Below are 23,278 nucleotides of genomic sequence, written 5' to 3' on the forward strand. Positions count from 1 at the left end.
CGTTGGAGACTTCTTCTTCTTCTTCTTCTTTTGGCTTTCCGGCAGTCTAGACACCCGTCGGCGTATTGCTGCCTCACACTGTTTGTGTTAGGTACTGCTCATTTTATACTGTGGCCTTACACCCCGTGGGCCGAGTGCCTCTATCCATAGATATTAGAAACCTAGATACCTCATTGGCCTCTGCAGTTCATTGGGGCGACTTGTATCGCAATACACGGCGGCTCTTCCGTCTTCCGCAGGGAACCTGTCACTCAAAGTGACTACTGGCCAATCACAGCGCTCACAGTGCGTTGACTACTGGCCAATCACAGTGCGTCTTTTCCGGGACTTGTCAGTGCAATGGTTCTCAACCAGTGGTCCGGGAACCACCAGTGGTCATTGAGGGGGTTCCAGGTGGTACCCAGCTAAATGATGGAGAGTTGATAATAACCAAATGGACCCTTATAGATCTTTAAATCTTGAGTATAACATTTCACACTGTCAAGAGTCAAATTGTTAAACATCTGCATTACTTACTAAACAAGTACACAATTAGAGAACGTAAACAATTGTTATTTTGACAACAGCTTATCGAACGATAACATATTCTACGTTTTGGGTGTGAGAGGCTAAAGCTTATCAAACGGTGTTCCGTGACTCAAATGCTGAATAAATAATGGACCTTGATATGAAAAAGGACCAGTCTCTTATTTGAATTTCACAAATAGAGTGTGGAGTTTGCCAAGTTCCAACTAACTAGATGCTGCGCACAGCTGTCAGCTGCTGCCTCTCAAAGGGTTAAGAGCTGGGTTAAGAGCTGGGTTACAAAAAGACCCGCCCCCACCTGCCTCTGATTGGCCTACCGAACTTCCGCGTGTGTGACGCACCGGCAGCCCTGCGGAAGCAGGAAGCGCGCCCGAGATACAGACGCTTCAGAGCCGAATGAGGCGTCTACCTTTATATGTCTATGCCTCTATCTCCTTTAGTTTTTGAGTTGGTTGATCAGTGTGAGGCAGCAATACGCCGACGGGCGTCTAGACTTCCGGAAAGCCAAAAGAAGAAGAAGTCTCCGACGCACCCACGTTACTCACGTTTTTTTTATGAATGGACTATTCAAGATGGCGGTGCCCGGTGTGTCAGTCGCTGTGTGACAGAGAAGCGGAGCAGACGTCCACGAAATCCACCACCCGCGACCACGTGTAAAAGTCCGCGTTGTGCCGTTGCTATAAACCATTCGGATCCTTGTGGAGGACACAAACCCCAAGCGTCAATCCTCGGGAGTTTTCCGTGTACCGTTGGGTTGTTTACCAGCAGCGGAGCAGCCAGCCAGGCTGACCGGAAAAAGCGGAGTGGATTCCTGGAGCTACCCCTCCCCCCCCCCCCCTCTCCTCTCTCACACAAACACGGTAATACCACTAGCCTCGGTCCCAGCCTCACTCATCTGCGAAGAGAAGAGGTATATAATACCACTGGTTGCCTCATTCATTCGTTCGCCACCACGGTAAAGGCCGTGGGGCATTTTTATTTTGCCTTTATTTTATTTTGGTTAACCAAGGTTTCAATACATTTGTGAATAACCTGTTTTGAAGGAACAGTGGGTTGTGAATAGTGACTGTCTGTGAACTGACGCTAAACTGTGTGGTACTATTGGACAAACTGTGGACTGGATTTTGGGTGTGGGCTGGGGATTATTTTACAATACAAAGTCAAACTGAGTTTCGATGAATTGAGTACAAAGGACCTCAATGGAAACAAGCCATAGTGCTTTCTTGGGTTTAAAAAAAATAACTGTACTTCCCTGTGCTTGTCTTTGCAAACTGTTAATAAAGTATTCAATCAATCGATACATTTTAGCTGTGATTTAAAAGAACAGAGTTGTAGCAGACATGCAGTTTTCTGGGAGCTTGTTCTAGAAATGTGGTGCATACAAACGAAATGCTGCTTCTCTATTTTAAAGTTGTACAATGCAGAATCACAAATAACGATTTTTAGCAACCTCTGCTGGTCACTACCGTCACTGCATACAATTTCCGTAGTCCTCGATTACCCAGAATTCCATTCGTTTTCACCGGAAGCGTTTCAAAAAGCGATCTTTTAATTGTTTTATACTATCTACGGATCGTTTCTCTTAGCCAGTGGAGCATTAGTTACCATGAGCTGTGCTTTCTTTTTCTGTTCTTTTTCGATCTTCCAATCCTACATTCTCTTAAAATCAGCGTGAGGTTCCTTTTTGTTATTAGCGCGGTAGTTCCTGGCCAAACAGGAAACAGGACGTCGGCCACGACGTCATGACGTTGGCCAGGAACGTCATTTTCCCGGGAAAGTCCCCCCCGTCCACGTTCAATAGAAAATATATAAATAAAAGGCTTCCGGGGGTGAAATTCATGGAGTGGGTGTTGTGAAACTTTTGCCACTCACAAAAGATATACAATTTAACTTTAGTTTTGTTGGAAACGTTACCTAGTATGCCTTTAAGTAAGGGACTGAAAGCAGTCAGAAGAAGAGCAGTGTGCTCCAAACGTTGCTCAGCTCACTCATATGGTACCAAAAATAAATATGTTAAGGGGAGCTACTGTGTTAAAACTTTTATTTTGTCTCTAGGGACTGAAAGCAGAGCTTTACCAGATGACCAGAGAGGTCATGGTTGGTTCTCTATAGCAAGGGTCTTCAACCTTTTCAGGCCAGGGACCCCCAAACTGATGGGGTGATGGAGCAGGGACCCCCTACCTCGTAGGGTAGGGGGTAGGCCACCACATATATCGTATATTTATGTCTAAAATGTTTTATATGTATAAACATGAACAAGTAGGTGTGTAGGTGTGCAAAAGACCTTTTCTTTCTCTACAAAATATGTATAAATGTTATTGTGCATTCAATTCTAAGCTATTAAAATATGTTATGTTTAAAGACATATTGACATTTTTGGAGAGAAAAAATTACGTTTTTGAAAGTTTATTTTATTTTTTTATCAAACAACAATTTCGCGGACCCCCTGTTGAATACCTCTGCTCTATAGTGTTACAGAACAGACACTATAGAGTGTTTGTTCAGTAACAGAGGCCCCCCGTGTCTCCAGCTTTTTAATAAACAGAAAAGAGAGTGCGCGACCCGTGCTCGCGCACGGGAAAATGTGCGGTTATTGGGCGAATTGTGGCCGGTTTTTTTTAACTTTATTTCGGTTTTAGGGTTAGGTTAGGCTTATGTTATTTAATTATTATTTTTGCCTGATTTTACCGATTTTCTTTTTTATCAAAAAATGTATTTAAAAAAAATAAAATGTAATTATTATTATATATTTTTTTAATAAACTGAGGGGGCACAATTTGAAACTGAGGGTGCCCGGCCCCCTCAGGCACCCCTGTGGCGCCGGGCCTGTGTTAAGCTAGGGAGATTGAGAGACCCCTGTTACTGAACAAATACTCTATAGGCCTACAGCAATGTGTTTATGGAGGAACATCTGAGACGTGAAGGCAATTACTATCAGAATATAGAGCTGTTCAACACTAAAACATCGAATACAAAATTACTAACATCTTTAATGCGCTCAGCAGAGAGGAACCTTACTAATTTGTTGCCTAAATGTCCTATCCTCTAGCGCCACCCTTAGGCCAAACCTTACACCTGCATACACAATGTCTCAAAATGTAATGAGCAGCATAAAACTTGCTCAGCGCAGTCATGCTTCCTGGAAGATGAAATCTAACAGTTTCAGTATGCCCATGACCTATTTGAAAGCGCCACTAGAAGGCCCAGAATAATGAACTTTCACACGGTTGGGGCTGCTCAATTATGGCTAAAATAATGTCAATATAGCGATCATGATTATTTAACATGTATACTCACTGATTGGAAATATCATGTATTGAATTAAAATATGTTTTTGCTCCTTCATTGTTTGGTCATAGGGTTCTGTATAGTAGGGTCACTGTATTTGAATTTTAGATGATTAAACAAATTGTCTTGTGGTGCACACCACCGTAATAAATCTAGCACTGTGTGTGTTGTTCCTAATCAGACTCCTTGAAACCAAAGTGTTTCCAAACGGATGAATTGGATTTGTTGAATCTCGTTGACCAAAGGCTCTCTTTCCATCATCTATGCTTTTAGGGAGGGAGTGAAAGGGAACTCTGTCTGTGCATTCATTGTTGCTTGGTTGCAGAAACATTCAAAACAGAAACAGAAAACTACTTTCACCTTATTCACTTGAGACCATTATTTGCATCAAGAGTCCATCGACACATTTGTCCTTATGTAATCTTGGCTTAAGTGTGGTTTCTTCCCTAACACATACATCCCATAATCTTTGCACCCAGTTGGGTTTAGGCCAATTTCCTTTACCTTCTGCAAATATTATTGTTGTTCTTGAGACCACTAGGTCTCCAGTTATTAAAGACCTTTTTCAATTGCTTCATTTCAGACCAGTGTGTGGAGTCCAGACTGCAGGTGAAGATGAACTCTCCAGACTCAGCCAGGGACATTTCTATTAAGCTGGAGGAACCTGAAGAACACCCACAACTCAGTAAGTTTCATATGCTCTTTCTTTCTTTCTGTCTTTAATATTTTCTGTTCTGTAGGGCTGTCACACTATCAAATTTACACTACAATAACAATGGTAAAACAAAAAAAATACCAGCAAAAATGTCTAAACATACAGAGCCACATCATAAACATCTATTCACATAGATTTTAAACTACTTCCTGTTGAAGGTGTTCAAGGTGATTAGGAACAACACACACAGTGCTAGATTTATTACGGTGGCGTTCAATTACTTCTTCTGTTTAAGAAAGTAGGTAGCTGATATATTGCACTTTTACCGTAGCGCTAGGTATACTCTTAGTTGCTTGTTTTGGAAGAGAATGCACTTAAGACTTCTGGGGATTAGTAGTTTTCTTGCCTACCTATGTTGAATGCACTTATTGTAAGTCGCTTTGGATAAAAGCGTCTGCTAAATGACTGTAATGTAAATGTAATGTACTTCCAAACTTTTCACCAGAAATATCAAGCCATGTCTGGAGGTGGCTCTGTTTCATAACGTCATGCACTTAGCGGCATGATCGGTCTACTTTGAAAGTATCAGACTGTAAATACAGACAGACACAGACATACCTGTTGTATACGGCTTGGCCTACAGCCTAATTTACTCCCAAATCAGAGCTCACATGTGAAGCATTATGTTTTAATATTGTTTGATAATTTTAAGACTCAAATTAAATATTTGCTTTAACACCATTATTCATTTGTTGGGTAAAGTAACTAAATATATCCATTCAGATTACTTCTTAGAATATGTATTTAGCTGAAATCTTGCTAAAACGTTGAAGCCTGAATTTGTTCAGGTTGTCAGTTTCCAGAAACACCTGTAATAATCTTTAGTTAGTAACTGGTCAATTTAAGTAGGTAATAGCTAATTTTCTACATAGAACATGGACAAAGGAAGAATAGTTTTACTTTTCAGAAATCCATTGTTCAATATCATGTTATTTTTCTGCTCCTAGACATCCTGCACATGGTTGTGTGTAAAGAGGAGTATTCTCCTGAACAGGAGAGGAGCCCCAGTCTGCTCCAGGAGGAACCAGAGCCTCCTCAGATTAAAGAGGAACAGGAGGAGCTACTTCAAAGACCAGAGGAGCCTGATGGGTCAATGTTGACATTACTAGCAGTGAAAAGTGAAGTTGATGAAGACATCTCTTCACACGGTTCTGAAATTGAAGTTGAACTTGAATCTGACACCGAAGTCACTGAAAACAGATGATGATTGGGGGGAGACAAGTGGAGGTGTCCACACTGGAGAAAAACCTTTCCAGTGTAAACTGTGTAACAAGAGTTTCAGCAGTTCTTTTGGTCTCAAGATACACCAGCGTATCCACAATCCAAAACCTTTCCACTGTGAACATTGCGACAAGAGTTTCACTCTGTCACGTCACCTGAAGAAACACCAGTGTGTTCACACTAGAGAAAAGCATGTCCACACTGGAGAAAAGCGTGTCCACACTGGAGAAAAACGTTTCCACTGTAAACATTGTGACAAGAGTTTTAGTCAGTCATCTAAACTGAAACAACACGAGCGTATCCACACTGGAGAAAAACCTTTCCACTGTAAACATTGTAACAAGAGTTTCACTCAGTCATCTGACCTGAAAAGACACGAGCGTATCCACACTGGAGATAAACCTTTCCACTGTAAATATTGTGACAAGAGTTTCAGTGAGTCAGGTTCCCTGAAGACACACCAGCGTATCCACACTGGAGAAAAACCTTTCCACTGTAACAAGAGTTTCACTCAGTCATCTGACCTGAAAAGACACGAGCGTATCCACACTGGAGATAAACCTTTCCACTGTAAATATTGTGACAATAGTTTCAGTGAGTCAGGTTCCCTGAAGAAACACCAGTGTGTTCACACTAGAGAAAAGCGTGTCCACACTGGAGAAAAACGTTTCCACTGTAAACATTGCGTCAAGAGTTTCAGTTGGTCAGGTAATCTAAAGACACACCAGCGTATCCACACTGGAGAAAAACCTTTCCGCTGTAAACATTGTATAAAGAGTTTCAAGCGATCAGATGACCTGAAGAGACACCAGCGTGTTCACTGTGAACATTGTGACAAGAGTTACCGTGAGTCAGGTGCTCTGAAGTATCACCAGCGTACCCACAATCCAAAACCTTTCCATTGTAAACTTTGCACCAAGAGTTTCACTCAGTCATGTCACCTGAAGAAACACCAGTGTGTTCACACTAGAGAAAAGCGTGTCCACACTGTTGAAAAACCTTTCCACTGTAAATATTGTGACAAGTGTTTCAATCGGTCATATCAACAGAAGATACACCAGCATTGGTGTTCAATACGGGAAGAACCTTTCCACTGTAAACATTGTGACAAGAGTTTCAATCAGTCATATCACCAGAAGATACACCAGCATTGGTGTTCAATACGGGAAGAACCTTTCCACTGTAAATATTGTGACAAGAGTTTCGTTGTGTCATCTGACCTGATAAGACATCAGCGTGTTCACACTTGAGAAAGGCCTTACCACTGTGAACATGGTGACAAGAGTTTCACTCAGTCAGGTCCACTGAAGACACACCAGCGTAGCCACACAGGACAAAAACCTTTCCACTGTAAACATTGTGACAAGAGTTTCAGTCGGTCAGGTTCTTTGAAGAAGCACCAGCGTATCCACACTGGTGAAAAACCTTTCCACTGTAAATATTGTGACAGTCAGTTAAGTGCTCTGAAAAGACATCAGTGCATTCACACCAAAAGGGGAAAAAAGAAAACACTTTCCAATATAAATCACCTCACTGGGAGGATCAAATTAAATAGCTGTATGTTGTCAGGGAGTTGGATAGAGAGGCACACATATCATGTATATTTATACTGCTCCTGTCAACAGTTTCCATTAGGACTTGGCTTTTGGAGTCATTCCCCAGCTCTTTTGTTTTGTATCAGTTTATGATAACGGTAACTTTCTTTATTTTTTACCTAGAAGTATTGCAAATTATTTTGGTGTTATGAATTTATACTATAAATGACAATGTAAACCATATCAATTGTATAAGGTAGAACTGTTTTACTAGAATGTTAGTTTTTATATTATGATTTAATGTCATTTTTCTGTTCTCTATTACATGGCCAATGAATGGGGCACTATTTCAATTATTTTACTTATTAAATATCAGTTAACTCAGGAAAACAATATTTTGCATGCAGTTTTTTTATGAATTATGACAGTATTTGTTACAATTAATGGGATGGCTATGTTAATTATTTAGTTGCTTTACATTATTACATTGTGTATTACATTGCAAATTAAAGCATATGGAAAACGCTATAGTGCATGCACACACAAGATGTAATGTTACATTATTATGATTAACTCATTCAGTGTCAGACTTATTTCAGACTCTTTGGAGTCCAGACAGCAGGTGCAGACAGCATCTTTTCACTTAAAAAACGTTTCAGGATGACAATTCAGTTCAAGTTCAAGAGACACAATATATTTTAAACTATATGATCTCAACATGGCCATGAAAAGGCTTTCCAATGATGTAAACAGCCATCAAAAACAAAACTAGCTCTGCATAGATAGAGGAACAGCAGCAATATTTAAGGCCAACAAAATGTGCACATTTCAACAACAAGGCACTTCAATGTGCTTTACATAAAACATTAAGCAAAGGAAACACGTTTTAAAAGGACATTGGGATAACTTACAGTAAAAACAAAAGAAGTACAAATAAAACTGAAACAGTAAAATTACAGTGCAGAAGAATAATCAAACAATTCTACCCAATTCTACTCGTTTATATGATGTTTTTGCATACTAATGTATATTTGTCTGTCATTAAATTGTAGTGATCGGCTATCTCACACACACCACTACGTTTATCCACGCCCACGAGCCATATACAGACGGTAACGTGCAGTCTCCGTCACACACGCCACTAGCGTTAAGAAGAAGGAAGCTAGCCTTGCACTATATAGCCAAGCTAAATGGGCATGAAAAAGTCCACCCAGGCAGGCAGTTGTTGAAGGAGTGCTGGGAATGGGGAGGAGGGGGTGGGGAAAGCGGTAGCTTTGTTTACAAAATAAGAGTGTAGGAGGAGGAGCTGGGATTGAGTGGGGTGGGGGCATAGAGGTATAATATAACTAGAGGGCGGATTGCCCCGCCCCCAGCTATCATTTCAATGAATGTGCTCAGTGGCGTTTTGAAGCACCCGGAAACCTGCCGGAAGTAGAATTATTGGTTCGATTTTGACTCCCCATAGAGTTATGAGCATGCGCACTAGTGTCCTTTTTGCGTTCTACGGCAGCCCGTGTGTCAAGGATTGAACGCGAGATATTTATTAAATACACTCGAGATGCATATTTATATGTAAATGCATATGTATGTATGTATAATATGTTTACATATTTATATGTATAAATATAAATATCTCTCAGTATGTTTTGCGCGTGCATGTATTTCTCCCCGCCTGCAGTTCCAGCTTTGGCCACTGGGGTGGCAGCTTCAATGTTTCTCAGCAACTATGGGGGCTTGGGTGGGGGGGACTGCGGTGGTGTGGCCTGCAGTTCCTCCATGGCTGCAAGATATATTTAAAGAAGGTAGGGTCATCTACGTCATTTTCGCTATCATGCAATTCCAGTCGGCAGATTCGTCGCACCATGGGAGCCAGACTGCAGCCGTGAGTTCAGTGGAATACATTGGAGTTAATGAGAGCCTGGTGGATCAGCTCGTGAACACATTTTTTGAATGACTGAGACCTTTGTAAAGTAATTGCTTCTGGAAAATAAAAGAAGACATATCACACATTGTGTTCTGCTGTGTTGCTTTTCGATGTGTCCACTGTATAAGTTTATTGAGCTATCTAAAGAGCACAAAGTACGCGATACTGCCGAGCCAGAAACCAGTGTTGCCATGTCCACATATTATAAGCGAGTTTGGCCTTATTTTTCTGTGAAGTTGCTTGTAAATATTGGTAGTTGCGGGTTGCGGTTTTTGGTTTTTTTTTCTAAAGTGTAGTTGATTATTTGGACTTGGGCTTCACAATTTTTTTAACCAGTGGTTCTCAATTATGTTTATGTCATGGACCCTCAAATTAATATGTATTTGTCCCTAACCCCCATCTGAAAATGTTTTGTGCCAGGGAGCCCCGTACCAGATTTGTGGTGTTAGTCACTAACACCACAAATCTGGTAAGGATTTTTGAAACACTAACAGTTAGTGTTTCAAAAATCGTCAATATTTCACATTTTATTTCAAGATTTTTTTTAAAATAGCAGATCTACAAGCTCACAACGCATTGTGAGCTTATAGATCGGCTATTTTCAATGTATACAGTAAAGGTTTAAAGTGCTCATAATGGCCTAGTGCAAGTCTTCAATAGGGGTCCACGACCCCTAGGGGGTCCGCGAAATTGTTGCTTGATTAGACAATTAAAAACAAATATATATATATATATATGTAATATTTTTTATATATATTTTTTTTTTTTTCAAAAATGTCCATTTGTCTTCATAGATTTTTAAAACATTTTCCACATTTATGTATTAAATAAATGATGATATCTATAAATGATTATGTCCATTTTGAATAGCTTGTAGCCTTGTATACATGATTATTGTGCAATTGACAGATTTTGTTCTCAGTTAATAAGGTATGATTTATAAATGGCAGTGCGACCACCCTACTCACTGTACCCTGTACATGTATGTTTAAAATAAAAGCATGAATATATTAATCTGTCAATTATTTTTAATAGCTTAGTATTGATGCACAATAACATGTATGTTTATGAAACACAACTGTATACATTAATTATACAATATATGTTGCCCCCCCCACCCTAGGTAGGGGGTCGAGGTAGGGTAGTTTGAAACGTTGAAGACCCCTGGCCCCCGGTGCTTCTTTTGGGCTTCTTTTCCTAGACCTGGTTGCTTATTTCTCTCACACCATCTGGCAACACTGCCAGAGACGATTTTTATACAGTCTATGGATGATACATGCCGCTGTTTAGATGCCTCAATAAAATTATACAGTGTGCTAAAAAAATCCGAATTGATTGGATAAAAACCTGTGATATGTCTTCTTTTATATTCCTGAACCGATTATCTGACAATGGCGTCTGCCATGCAATGGCGTCTGCCATGCAAGCAATGGCGCCTGCCCCTAGGCCGTCCCTTCCTTCTTTTCTAATTTCCTTGCATGGCTGGCTGCTACCAAAAGGGGAGGTGGACTTTATGATAGCTGAGAGAATGAAGGAGAAGGGGAGAGGAGACCCAGAGGATTTGGTGCAGGAGAGGATGCAGGAGAATTGGGCAGGCCACTTACAGGTGTACACAGATGGGTCCATGGACCCAAATAGTAAAAGGGTGGGGTTTGCAATCCACATTCCCTCCCTGCGGATCACCCAGAGCAGAAGGCTGTCAAATGGGGGGTCAGTTTTTACGGCGGAAGTAGTGGCCCTAGTATGGGCAGTAAATTGGGTGGAAGAGGTGAGGCCGCAGCAGATGATTATATGCTCGGACTCGGCGGCGGCACTGATGGCTCTGCAGGGTGGGAGGTCACGGGTTAGGCCAGATCTCATTTGTGAACTGCAAACTGCACTATATAGAGTAGAACGGGCTGGGAGCAGAGTGGGGTTCATGTGGGTGCCAGCACATGTGGGGGTGGAGGGAAACGAGGCTGCTGATTTGGCAGCCAAAGAGGCCCTGAGGAGGGAGGAGGTGGACGTGGGCATAGCCTTGGGGATCTCAGAATACCGTAGTAAAATAAAGGAGGAGATAACCAGGAGGTGGCAGAAGGAATGGGAGGGGGAAGAAAGGGGAAGGTTTTATTATAACATACTAAATAGTGATAGGGGAGGGAACGGCACTCTGGGGAACAATAGAAGGGAACAGGTCATAATGACAAGGTTGAGGCTTGGACACTGTGGCCTAGCAGGGGGACTGGCTCGAATTGGGAAACATGGAGATGGACTGTGTGAATGTGGAACTGAAGAAACTGTGCAGCATGTGACAATGGAGAGGAGTGTGCTGTTCACTGCAGTACTTGATGCAGGGCTGTCTTGCATCTCACTGAGGAATGTACTGAAACCGGAGGAAAAGCAAAGTGCAGTGGTGAAAGCTGTTATGGAGTTCCTTGTGGACACAGGCATGCAGATGCACCATAAGGTGTAAGGCCACAGTATAAAATGAGCAGTACCTAACACAAACAGTGTGAGGCAGCAATACGCCGACGGGCGTCTAGACTGCCGGAAAGCCAAAAGAAGAAGAAGAAGAAGTCTCCGACGCACCCACGTTACTCACGTTTTTTTTATGAATGGACTATTCAAGATGGCGGTGCCTGGTGTGTCAGTCGCTGTGTGACAGAGAAGCGGACAGACGTCCACGAAATCCACCACCCGCGACCGCGTGTAAAAGTCCGCGTTGTGCCGTTGCTACAAACCGTTCGGATCCGTGTGGAGGACACAAACCCCAAGCGTCAATACTCGGGAGTTTTCGGTGTTCCGTTGGGTTGTTTACCAGCAGCGGAGCAGCCAGCCAGGCTGACCGGAAAAAGCGGAGTGGATTCCTGGAGTGGATTCCCCCCTCTCACACAAACACGGTAATAATTTTAGGTGTGGCCCACACCCAAAATCCAGTCCACAGTTTGTCCAATACCACACAGTTTGGGTTGGGTATTATTTTACAATACAAAGTCAAACTGAGTTTCGATGAAATGAGTACAAAGGACCCCAATGGCAACAAGCGAAGCCATAGTGCTTTCTTGGGTTTAAAAAAATTTAACTGTACTTCCCTGTGCTTGTCTTTGCAAACTGTTAATAAAGTATTCAATCAATCGAAACATTTTAGCTGTGATTTAAAAGAACAGAGTTGTAGCAGACATGCAGTTTTCTGGGAGCTTGTTCTAGAAATGTGGTGCATATAGTCAGGTTCACTATGTATTTTTGTTCAATTTTTTTGGAGATTATTAAAACTATACATTCTTGGAATCTTCAGAGCATGGGGAATCCAAAAATCTATGTTGCCATTTGCACAGACACCTGCAAAGCCGCCATTCCGGACGTTCAAAATGGCCGACATAAAATACATAATTTGTGCTATCTTGGCTTCTACACAACCTAGAAACTTAATTAAACTTGCTAATCCTATGTTTTCTGTGTCAAGGAATCAAATGAATACCAAATAAATTGTGCTCAAGATCGTACAGTGGCGCCCCCATTTGGTGGCCTGGGAAATAATGATAATAATATGCTCCTAGTATCTGATATATCATACTATTCATTTAAATAATAATGTATATATTTTCCGTGGTAGTTAATGTGAAATATAAATATTGTAAATATTATAAATATATATTAGGTTGTTTTGAACTTTCAGGGCATAACTCATGATGGATGAAAGTCATGACAAGAACCCAGGGGAGCCTGTTGACTGGAAACTATGCATCTTCTGTCAGAAGTCTGACAGTAGCAAAGGGGAATACGTTCTGAATCCCAAGACCGAATCTTACCAGAAATGTGGTGACTGAACGAGCCAGACTACATGATGGACAATTTGTTTCAATTAAAATGCGTCTCCAAGGATGTACCAAAGAAATGCTGCTTGAGAAGAAAACAACATGGCATCGAAGCTGCTATTCTTCTGCCACACACCCGACAAAGTTGCAGCGAGCCAGAGACCGCTTCAAGATTCAATGTCCTCAGGACAGTTTGCCATTAAGAAACCTGGCTATAGAAGATCAAGCACAGAAATGGAAGCTGATACACCAGGAACATCAATGCCATTCACAAGATCTGCGACAAACCCTTTGTCAAAAGACCAGTGCTTCTTCTGTCAATCATGGTCAATCAATGGTCAAGCTCTCTCCACAGTTCGGACCAAGAACTCTGGGAAGGCACTCAGGCAAGCAGTAGACATTTCCCAAGATCCAGTGTTGATGACGAGATTAAGCACGGCAATATCACCAAGTGATGCCCATGCAATAGATGTTATGTATCACAAGCAGTGCTGGACAAAACATGTGTTTCATGTAATCAGGGATCATACCAGTGACAAAGCCAAATCCACAACAGCAGACCTACCCATGCAGGTGTCATGCTTGATCGAGTTGATCAATCTCATTGACATACAAACTCAAAACAAAGCATATCTACCCATGAGTGATGTGGAGAGCATCTCCATGCTTGGGGGTAGTAAGGCGGCACAGAAGCACACACCAACGCTGACAAGACAATGGCTGAAGAGTAATATTATTCAAGAGTTACCAAGTGTGAAGTCCGGACCGTGAGGCAGAAAGACAGAACAAAACCGTATTGCCCTGAAGCCTGTGAAGAACATATGGTCCACATGTCTATGCTACAAGACCATGCAAGTGAATTGGACAGCATGAAGATGTTATTCAAGACAGCTAAGCTAATACGCACACAAAAGGAAACAGTCAGACATGGTTAACGTACTGAGCACGGCAGAAGATGTTCCACCAGAGTTGTACAGTCTTATACGTTGGATTTTGGTAGGACCCGAAGAGGAGTTGCAAACAGAGATGAGGTCCAGGACAATGGATCAATCTGCACTCACCTTAAACCAGAACATCATGTATGCTTTCAAAACCAAAAGGCAGGTGCAACACCAACCCATGCAGGTGACAAGACACATGCCCGAGAAAATCCACAGGTTCTGGATTTGGCACTTACCATTCATCACGACACCAGGAACAAGAAACTTATAGGCCTCCTTCATTCACATAACTATTGTGTACCATACAGTAGGTCACTGCTTTTGGAAACAGCTATAGCTAATGCTGTTGTGGAAAACACAAGACAGTTTGATGGCCTGTACGTCCCTCCCTTCCTCAAAAAAGGAACCTTTGTGTTCTTTGCTGTTGACAATACTGACTTTGTCGAGGACACAGCTGATGGGAAAGGAACCACACATGGGACAATCACAGCAGTATATCAGAAGGCCAATGCTCCAGGGGAAGTCATCGCACCCAGTCTGGAACTTAAAGAGGCAAATAATCTATCAATTGCCCCATATCATGTACAAGCCATGTAGCAAACCAAAACCGCGATTGGTCAAGAGGGCACAACAATATTGGTCAACACCACAGGGGTTGCTGAGTCTTATCAGCTAACCACCCTAGGCTGGATCATAGCGTCTGCCCTGTCAAGTGAAAAACATGGAGAACAGAGCAAAATTCCTGGTTGGGCTGGATTCAAATCACTTGTATCATCTGGCCAATCCTTAAGTTGGTGCACTACCGCTGTTGCCAGAAGTTGCACATGAGTGGTCTACAATGCTAACGATGATTTTGCAAGCATCCCAGTTGAGGAGTTTGGTCGTTGGTGAAGAACACCCAACAGTGAAAACCTTCGACATGGCCTTATACGAGAAGCAGCAAGTTTCCTCCTACAGTTGGTGCCCTTGAGGAGCACATTGAACGTGTCCGTGTTCAAAGTAGGGTGTGGTGCCAAGCCACTGTGATGTGGCAGCGACCTTTCAACCCACTCAAACATGGCTATTATCAAAATAGCCATGGTGACATAGCACCACAAAGGTTCCACCTGCACCACAGGCCATTGTAGAGTTGGGCAGATGTCAGTGCAAAACCCACTGCACATCCCAGAAATGCAGGAGACACAACTTGGCTTGCACAGAACTTTGTTTGTGTGGAAGTGACTGCAAAAACGACACAGACTGTAATACTGAAAATGACTCTCTGGACAGTGATGAAGAGCTGTGAAAGAATATTCCTGGATGATACAGATCTAGTACATCCTGTGTGTTACATCTGGTGACTCAATCTGATATACCCATCATTTCAGTTGAATGTATTTTATGTGATACAGTTACTGTATGTCACCAATATAAAGACTATGGTTTTCATTTACTTTTGTTTGTAGATTTTATTTAATCCTGAGAACAATGTTGAGGTCTTTATTGGATTCATTGACCCAAAACACATAGGATTAGCATGTTTAGTTATGTTTCTAGGTTGTCTAGAAGCCAAGATCGCACAAATTGTGTATTTTATGTCGGCCATTTTGAATGTCCGGAATGGCGGCTTTGCAGGTGTCTGTGCAAATGGCAACATAGATTTTTGGATTCCCCATGCTCTTTAGATTCCAAAAATGTATAGTTTTCCAAATCTCCAAAAATTTTGAACGAAATAACATTTTTTAACATAGTGAACCTGACTAATACAAACGAAATGCTGCTTCTCCATTTTAAGTTTTGATTCAAGGGACTGAAAGCATTCAGAAGAAGAGCAGTGTGCTCGAACGTTGCTCAGCTCACTCAGATGGCACCAAAAATAAATATGTTAAGGGGAGCTACTGTGTTAAAACTTTTATTTAGTCTCTAGGGACTGAAAGAGCTTTACCAGATGACCAGAGAGGTCATGGTTGGTTCTCTATAGCAGGGGTCTTCAACCTTTTCAGGCCAGGGACCCCCAAACTGATGGGGTGATGGAGCAGGGACCCCCTACCTCGTAGGGTAGGGGGTAGGCCACCACATATATCGTATATTTATGTATAAAATGTTGTTTTATATGTATAAACATGAACAAGTAGGTGTGTAGGTGTGCAAAAGACTTTTTCTTTCTCTACAAAATATGTATAAATGTTATTGTGCATTCAATTCTAAGCTATTAAAATATGTCATGTTATGTTTAAAGACATATTGACATTTTTGGAGAGAAAAAAATTACGTTTTTGAAAGTTTATTTTAATTTTTTATCAAACAACAATTTCGCGGACCCCCTGTTGAATACCTCTGCTCTATAGTGTTACAGAACAGACACTATAGAGTGTTTGTTCAGTAACAGAGGCCCCCCGTGTCTCCAGCTTTTTAATAAACAGAAAAGAGAGTGCGCGACCCGTGCTCGCGCACGGGAAAATGTGCGGTTATTGGGCGAATTGTGGCCGGTTTTTTTTAACTTTATTTCGGTTTTAGGGTTAGGTTAGGCTTATGTTATTTAATTATTATTTTTGCCTGATTTTACCGATTTCTTTTTTATCAAAAAATGTATTTAAAAAAAATAAAATGTAATTATTATTATACTTTTTTTTAATAAACTGAGGGGGCACAATTTGAAACTGAGGGTGCCCGGCCCCCTCAGGCACCCCTGTGGCGCCGGGCCTGTGTTAAGCTAGGGAGATTGAGAGACCCCTGTTACTGAACAAATACTCTATAGGCCTACAGCAATGTGTTTATGGAGGAACATCTGAGACGTGAAGGCAATTACTATCAGAATATAGAGCTGTTCAACACTAAAACATCGAATACAAAATTACTATCATCTTTAATGCGCTCAGCAGAGAGGAACCTTACTAATTTGTTGCCTAAATGTCCTATCCTCTAGCGCCACCCTTAGGCCAAACCTTACACCTGCATACATGTCTCAAAATGTAATGAGCAGCATACAACTTGCTCAGCGCAGTCATGCTTCCTGGAAGATGAAATCTAACAGTTTCAGTATGCCCATGACCTATTTGAAAGCGCTACTAGAAGGCCAAAAATAATGAACTTTCACACGGTTGGGGCTGCTCAATTATGGCTAAAATAATGTCAATATAGCGATCATGATTATTTAACATGTATACTCACTGATTGGAAATATCATGTATTGAATTAAAATATGTTTTTGCTCCTTCATTGTTTGGTCATAGGGTTCTGTATAGTAGGGTCACTGTATTTGAATTTTAGATGATTAAACAAATTGTCTTGTGGTGCACACCACCGTAATAAATCTAGCACTGTGTGTGTTGTTCCTAATCAGACTCCTTGAAACCAAAGTGTTTCCAAACAGATGAATTGGATTTGTTGAATCTGGTTGACCAAAGCCTCTCTTTCCATCATCTATGCTTTTAGGGAGGGAGTGAAAGGGAACTCTGTCTGTGAATTCATTGTTGCTTGGTTGCAGAAACATTCAAAACAGAAACAGAAAACTACTTTCACCTCATTCACTTGAGACCATTATTTGCATCAAGAGTCCATCGACACATTTGTCCTTAAGTGTGGTTTCTTCCCTAACATACATCCCATAATCTTTGCACCCAGTTGGGTTTAGGCCAATTTCCTTTACCTTCTGCAAATATTATTGTTGTTCTTGAGACCACTAGGTCTCCAGTTATTAAAGTCCTTTTTCAATTGCTTCATTTCAGACCAGTGTGTGGAGTCCAGACTGCAGGTGAAGATGAACTCTCCAGACTCAGCCAGGGACATTTCTATTAAGCTGGAGGAACCTGAAGAACACCCACAACTCAGTAAGTTTCATGTGCTCTTTCTTTCTTTCTTTCTTTCTTTAATATTTTCTGTTCTGTAGGGCTGTCACACTATCAAATTTACACTACAATAACAATGGTAAAACAAAAAAAATACCAGCTAAAATATCTAAACATACAGAGCCACATCATAAACATCTATTCACATAGATTTTAAACTACTTCCTGTTTAAGGTGTTCAAGGTGTCTGATTAGGAACAACACACACAGTGCTAGATTTATTACGGTGGCGTTCAATTACTACTTCTGTTTAAGAAAGTAGGTAGCTGATATATTGCACTTTTACCTTAGCGCTAGGCAGTGGTGGAAAGTAACTAAGTACATTTACTTAAGTACTGTACTTAAGTACAATTTTGAGGTATTTGTACTTTACTTGAGTATTTCCAATTTCCAGTACTTTTACTTCTACTCCATTACATCTCGGATCTAAATATTGTACTTTTACTCCACTACAATTATTTGAAAACATTAGTTACTAGTTACTTTTCAGATATCAATTATTATATTATGAAACATGCAGTAACCAGCCCTATTTTATACATAGGCTATTTGAAAATAGCAGATCTACAAGCTCACAACGCGTCGCATCGCGACGTGTTGTGAGCTTGTAGATCTGCAATTTTCAAACATTTTAGTACTTTTACTTTTGGTACTTTAAGTACATTTTGATGCCAATACTTTTGTACTTTTACTCAAGTAAATTTTGAATTCTGGACTTTTACTTGTAACAGAGTATTTCTATATTGCAATATTGGTACTTTTACTTTAAGTACAAAATTTGAGTACTTTTTCCACCACTGGCGCTAGGTATACTCTTAGTTGCTTGTTTTGGAAGAGAATGCACTTAAGACTTCTGGTGATTAGTAGTTTTCTTGCCTACCTATGTTGAATAGTTTATTGTAAGTCGCTTTGGATAAAAGCGTCTGCTAAATGACTGTAATGTAAATGTAATGTACTTCCAAACTTTTCACCAGAAATATCAAGCCATGTCTGGAGGTGGCTCTGTTTCATAACGTCATGCACTTAGCGGCATAAGCGGTCTACTTTGAAAGTATCAGACTGTAAATACAGACAGACACAGACAGACCTGTTGTATACGGCTTGGCCTACAGCCTAATTTACTCCCAAATCAGAGCTCACATGTGAAGCATTATGTTTTAATATTGTTTGATAATTTTAAGACTCAAATTCAATATTTGCTTTAACACCATTATTCATTTGTTGGGTAAAGTAACTAAATATATCCATTCAGATTACTTCTTAGAATATGTATTTAGCTGAAAACTTGCTAAAACGTTGAAGCCTGAATTTGTTCAGGCTGTCAGTTTCCAGAAACACCTGTATTAACCTTTAGTTAGTAACTGGTCAATTTAAGTAGGTAATAGCTAATTTTCTACATAGAACATGGACAAAGGAAGAATAGTTTTACTTTTTAGAAATCCATTGTTCAATATCATGTTATTTCTCTGCTCCTAGACATCCTGCACATGGTTGTGTGTAAAGAGGAGGATTCTCCTGAACAGGAGAGGAGCCCCAGTCTGCTCCAGGAGGAACCGGAGCCTCCTCAGATTAAAGAGGAACAGGAGGAGCTACTTCAAAGACCAGAGGAGCCTGATGGGTCAATGTTGACATTACTAGCAGTGAAAAGTGAAGTTGATGAAGACATCTCTTCACACTGTTCTGAAATTGAAGTTGAACTTGAATCTGACACCGAAGTCACTGAAAACAGTGATGATTGGGGGGAGACAAGTGGAGGTGTCCACACTGGAGAAAAACCTTTCCAGTGTAAACTGTGTAACAAGAGTTTCAGCAGTTCTTTTGGTCTCAAGATACACCAGCGTATCCACAATCCAAAACCTTTCCACTGTGAACATTGCGACAAGAGTTTCACTCTGTCACGTCACCTGAAGAAACACCAGTGTGTTCACACTGGAGAAAAGCGTGTCCACACTGGAGAAAAGCGTGTCCACACTGGAGAAAAACGTTTCCACTGTAAACATTGTGACAAGAGTTTCAGTCAGTCATCTATCCTGAAACAACACGAGCGTTTCCACACTGGAGAAAAACCTTTCCACTGTAAATATTGTGACAAGAGTTTCACTCAGTCATCTGACCTGAAAAGACACGAGCGTATCCACACTGGAGATAAACCTTTCCACTGTAAATATTGTGACAAGAGTTTCAGTGAGTCAGGTTCTCTAAATACACACCAGCGTAACCACACTGGAGAAAAACCTTTCCACTGTAAACATTGTAACAAGAGTTTCAGTGAGTCAGGTTCCCTGAAGAAACACCAGTGTGTTCACACTAGAGAAAAGCGTGTCCACACTGGAGAAAAACGTTTCCACTGTAAACATTGCGTCAAGAGTTTCAGTTGGTCAGGTAATCTAAAGACACACCAGCGTATCCACACTGGAGAAAAACCTTTCCTCTGTAAACATTGTATAAAGAGTTTCATTCGGTCATCTGACCTGAAAAGACACCAGCGTATCCACACTGGAGAAAAACCTTTCCACTGTAAACATTGTGACAAGAGTTTCAGTTGGTCAGGTTCCCTGGAGATACACCAGCGCGTTCACACTGGAGAAAAAACATTCCACTGTAAACATTGTGACAAGAGTTTCACTAGCTCAGGTTCTCTGAAGTATCACCAGCGTACACTTCAGCGTATCCACACTGTTGAAAAACCTTTCCACTGTAAATATTGTGACAAGTGTTTCAATCAGTCAGTTCACCAGAAGATACACCAGCATTGGTGTTCAATACGCCACAGTGGGGAAGAACCTTTCCACTGTAAACATTGTGACAAGAGTTTCATTGTGTCATCTGACCTGATAAAACATCAGCATGTTCACACTTGAGAAAGGCCTTTCCACTGTGAACATTGTGACAAGAGTTTCACTCAGTCAGGTCCACTGAAGACACACCAGCGTATCCACACAGGATAAAAACTTTTCCACTGTAAACATTGTGACAAGAGTCGGTCAGGTTCTCTGAAGAAGCACCAGCGTATCCACACTGGTGAAAAACCATTCCACTGTAAATATTGTGACAGTCAGTTAAGTGCTCTGAAAAGACATCAGTGCATTCACACCAAAAGGGGAAAAAATAAAACACTTTCCAATATAAATCACCTCACTGGGAGGATCAAATTAAATAGCTGTATGTTGTCAGGGAGTTGGATAGAGTGGCACACACATCATGTATATTTATACTGCTCCTGTCAACAGTTTCCATTAGGACTTGGCTTTTGGAGTCATTCCCCAGCTCTTTTGTTTTGTATCAGTTTATGATAACGGTAACTTTCTTTCTTTTTTTACCTAGAAGTATTGCAAATTATTTTGTGTTATGAATTTATACTATAAATGACAATGTAAACCATATCAATTGTATAAGGTAGAACTGTTTTACTAGAATGTTATTGTTTTTATATTATGATTTAATGTCATTTTGTGCTCTATTACATGGCCAATGAATGGGGCACTATTTCAATTATTTTACTTATTAAATATCAGTTAACTCAGGAAAAAAATATTTAGCATTTTGCAGTTTTTTTTAATGAATTATGACAGTAAATGTTACAATTAATGGGATGGTTATGTTAATTATTTAGTTTCTTTACATTATTACATTGTGATAGCAAATTAAAGCATATGGAAAACGCTATAGTGCATGCACACACAAGATGTCGTGTTACATTATTATGCTATATGATTAACTCAGTGTCAGACTTATTTCTGGCTGTGTTTGCCCAGTACCAGAGATTTTTCGATTTTCTTACCTTTTCAAGTAGTTACAGAATATTTATCTCCAGTATGATCGATCCCCTGATGGTTGCTAATCACGGAGGGTTTCACTGTGCTTCCGTAAAAAAAATAAGGCATTACGACCTCCCGTTCGCTTGTTATACGCTGTTGAAAATTGCATGTTTTGCCAAAAATACATAGTAAAACACAGAGATTTAGTCCACACTGGAGAAAAACCTTTCCACTGTAAACATTGTGACGAGAGATTCAGTTAGTCAGGTCAGCTGAAGAGACACCAGCAGCCCCAGCTTAACGGAGCAGCTTTAGGTGCTGAAGCACAGGGCATCAACCTTGTGGGGGGGGGGGGGGGGGCACCAAACGGCAGGGAGAAAGTGAAAGAAGACTCAACTATCGACGAAAAGCATTGAATCTACGTCATTTTCGCTATCATGCAATTCCAGTCGGCAGATAAGTCGCACCATGGGAGCCAGACTGCAGCCGTGAGTTCAGTGGAATACATTGGAGTTAATGAGAGCCTGGTGGATCAGCTCGTGAACACATTTTTTTTCTGAATGACTGAGACCTTTGTAAAGTAATTGCTTCTGGAAAATAAAAGAAGACATATCACACATTGTGTTCTGCTGTGTTGCTTTTCGATGTGTCCACTGTATAAGTTTATTGAGCTATCTAAAGAGCACAAAGTACGCGATACTGCCGAGCCAGAAAGCAGTGTTGCCATGTCCACATATTATAAGCGAGTTTGGCCTTATTTTTCTGTGAAGTTGCTTGTAAATATTGGTAGTTGCGGGTTGCGGTTTTTGGGGCTTTTTTCTAAAGTGTAGTTGATTATTTGGACTTGGGCTTCAAAAAAATTTTAACCAGTGGTTCTCAATTATGTTTATGTCATGGACCCTCAAATTAATATGTATTTGTCCCTAACCCCCATCTGAAAATGTTTTGTGCCAGGGAGCCCCGTACCAGATTTGTGGTGTTAGTCACTAAAACCACAAATCTGGTAAGGATTTTTGAAACACTAACAGTTAGTGTCTAAAAAATCGTCAATATTTCACATTTTATTTCAAGATTTTTTTTAAAATAGCAGATCTACAAGCTCACAACGCGTTGTGAGCTTGTCTTCATATATTTTTTAAACATTTTCCACATTTATGTATTAAATAAATGATATCTATAAATGATTATGTCCATTTTGAATAGCTTGTAGCCTTGTATACATGATTATTGTGCAATTGACAGATTTTGTTCTCAGTTAATAAGGTATGATTTATAAATGGCAGTGCGGCCACCCTACTCACTGTATCCTGTATGTTTAAAATAAAAGCATGAATATATTAATCTGTCAATTATTTTTAATAGCTTAGTATTGATGCACAATAACATGTATGTTTATGAAACAACTGTATACGTTAATTATACAATATATGTTGCCCCCCCCACCCTAGGTAGGGGGTCGAGGTAGGGTAGGGGGTCCCTGCTCCATCTCCCCATCAGTTTGGGAAAACGTTGAAGACCCCTGGCCCCCGGTGCTTCTTTTGGGCTTGTTTTCCTAGACCTGGTTGCTTATTTCTCTCACACCATCTGGCAACACTGCCAGAGACGATTTTTATACAGTCTATGGATGATACATGCCGCTGTTTAGATGCCTCAATACAATTATACAGTGTGCTAAAAAAATCCGAATTGATTGGATAAAAACCTGTGATATGTCTTCTTTTATATTCCTGAACCGATTATCTGACAAAGG

General features: G+C 40.6%; 2 protein-coding genes across 2 annotated transcripts; both read left to right on the forward strand.

Moving 5' to 3' along the window:
* Nucleotides 1–304: 304 nt before the first annotated feature.
* LOC308105592 (uncharacterized protein) lies at nucleotides 305–21,674 on the forward strand. The gene is made up of 4 exons (XM_080456418.1): nucleotides 305–1,273; nucleotides 11,979–12,087; nucleotides 17,651–17,752; nucleotides 19,247–21,674. The coding sequence occupies exons 3-4, from the start codon at nucleotides 17,683–17,685 to the stop codon at nucleotides 20,629–20,631; spliced, it is 1,455 nt and encodes a 484-aa protein (XP_080312544.1). The 5' UTR covers nucleotides 305–1,273; nucleotides 11,979–12,087; nucleotides 17,651–17,682; the 3' UTR covers nucleotides 20,632–21,674.
* On the forward strand, nucleotides 1,098–5,732 carry LOC308105844 (uncharacterized protein; the record flags this gene model as incomplete). Its single annotated transcript, XM_080456768.1, has 3 exons — nucleotides 1,098–1,110; nucleotides 4,397–4,498; nucleotides 5,476–5,732. 3 exons carry the CDS (start codon nucleotides 1,098–1,100, stop codon nucleotides 5,730–5,732), a joined length of 372 nt encoding a protein of 123 aa, XP_080312894.1.
* Nucleotides 21,675–23,278: the final 1,604 nt, after the last annotated feature.

Source organism: Gymnoscopelus braueri (genome assembly GCF_963280865.1).
Source record: "Gymnoscopelus braueri genome assembly, chromosome: 18".
Taxonomy (NCBI): domain Eukaryota; kingdom Metazoa; phylum Chordata; class Actinopteri; order Myctophiformes; family Myctophidae; genus Gymnoscopelus; species Gymnoscopelus braueri.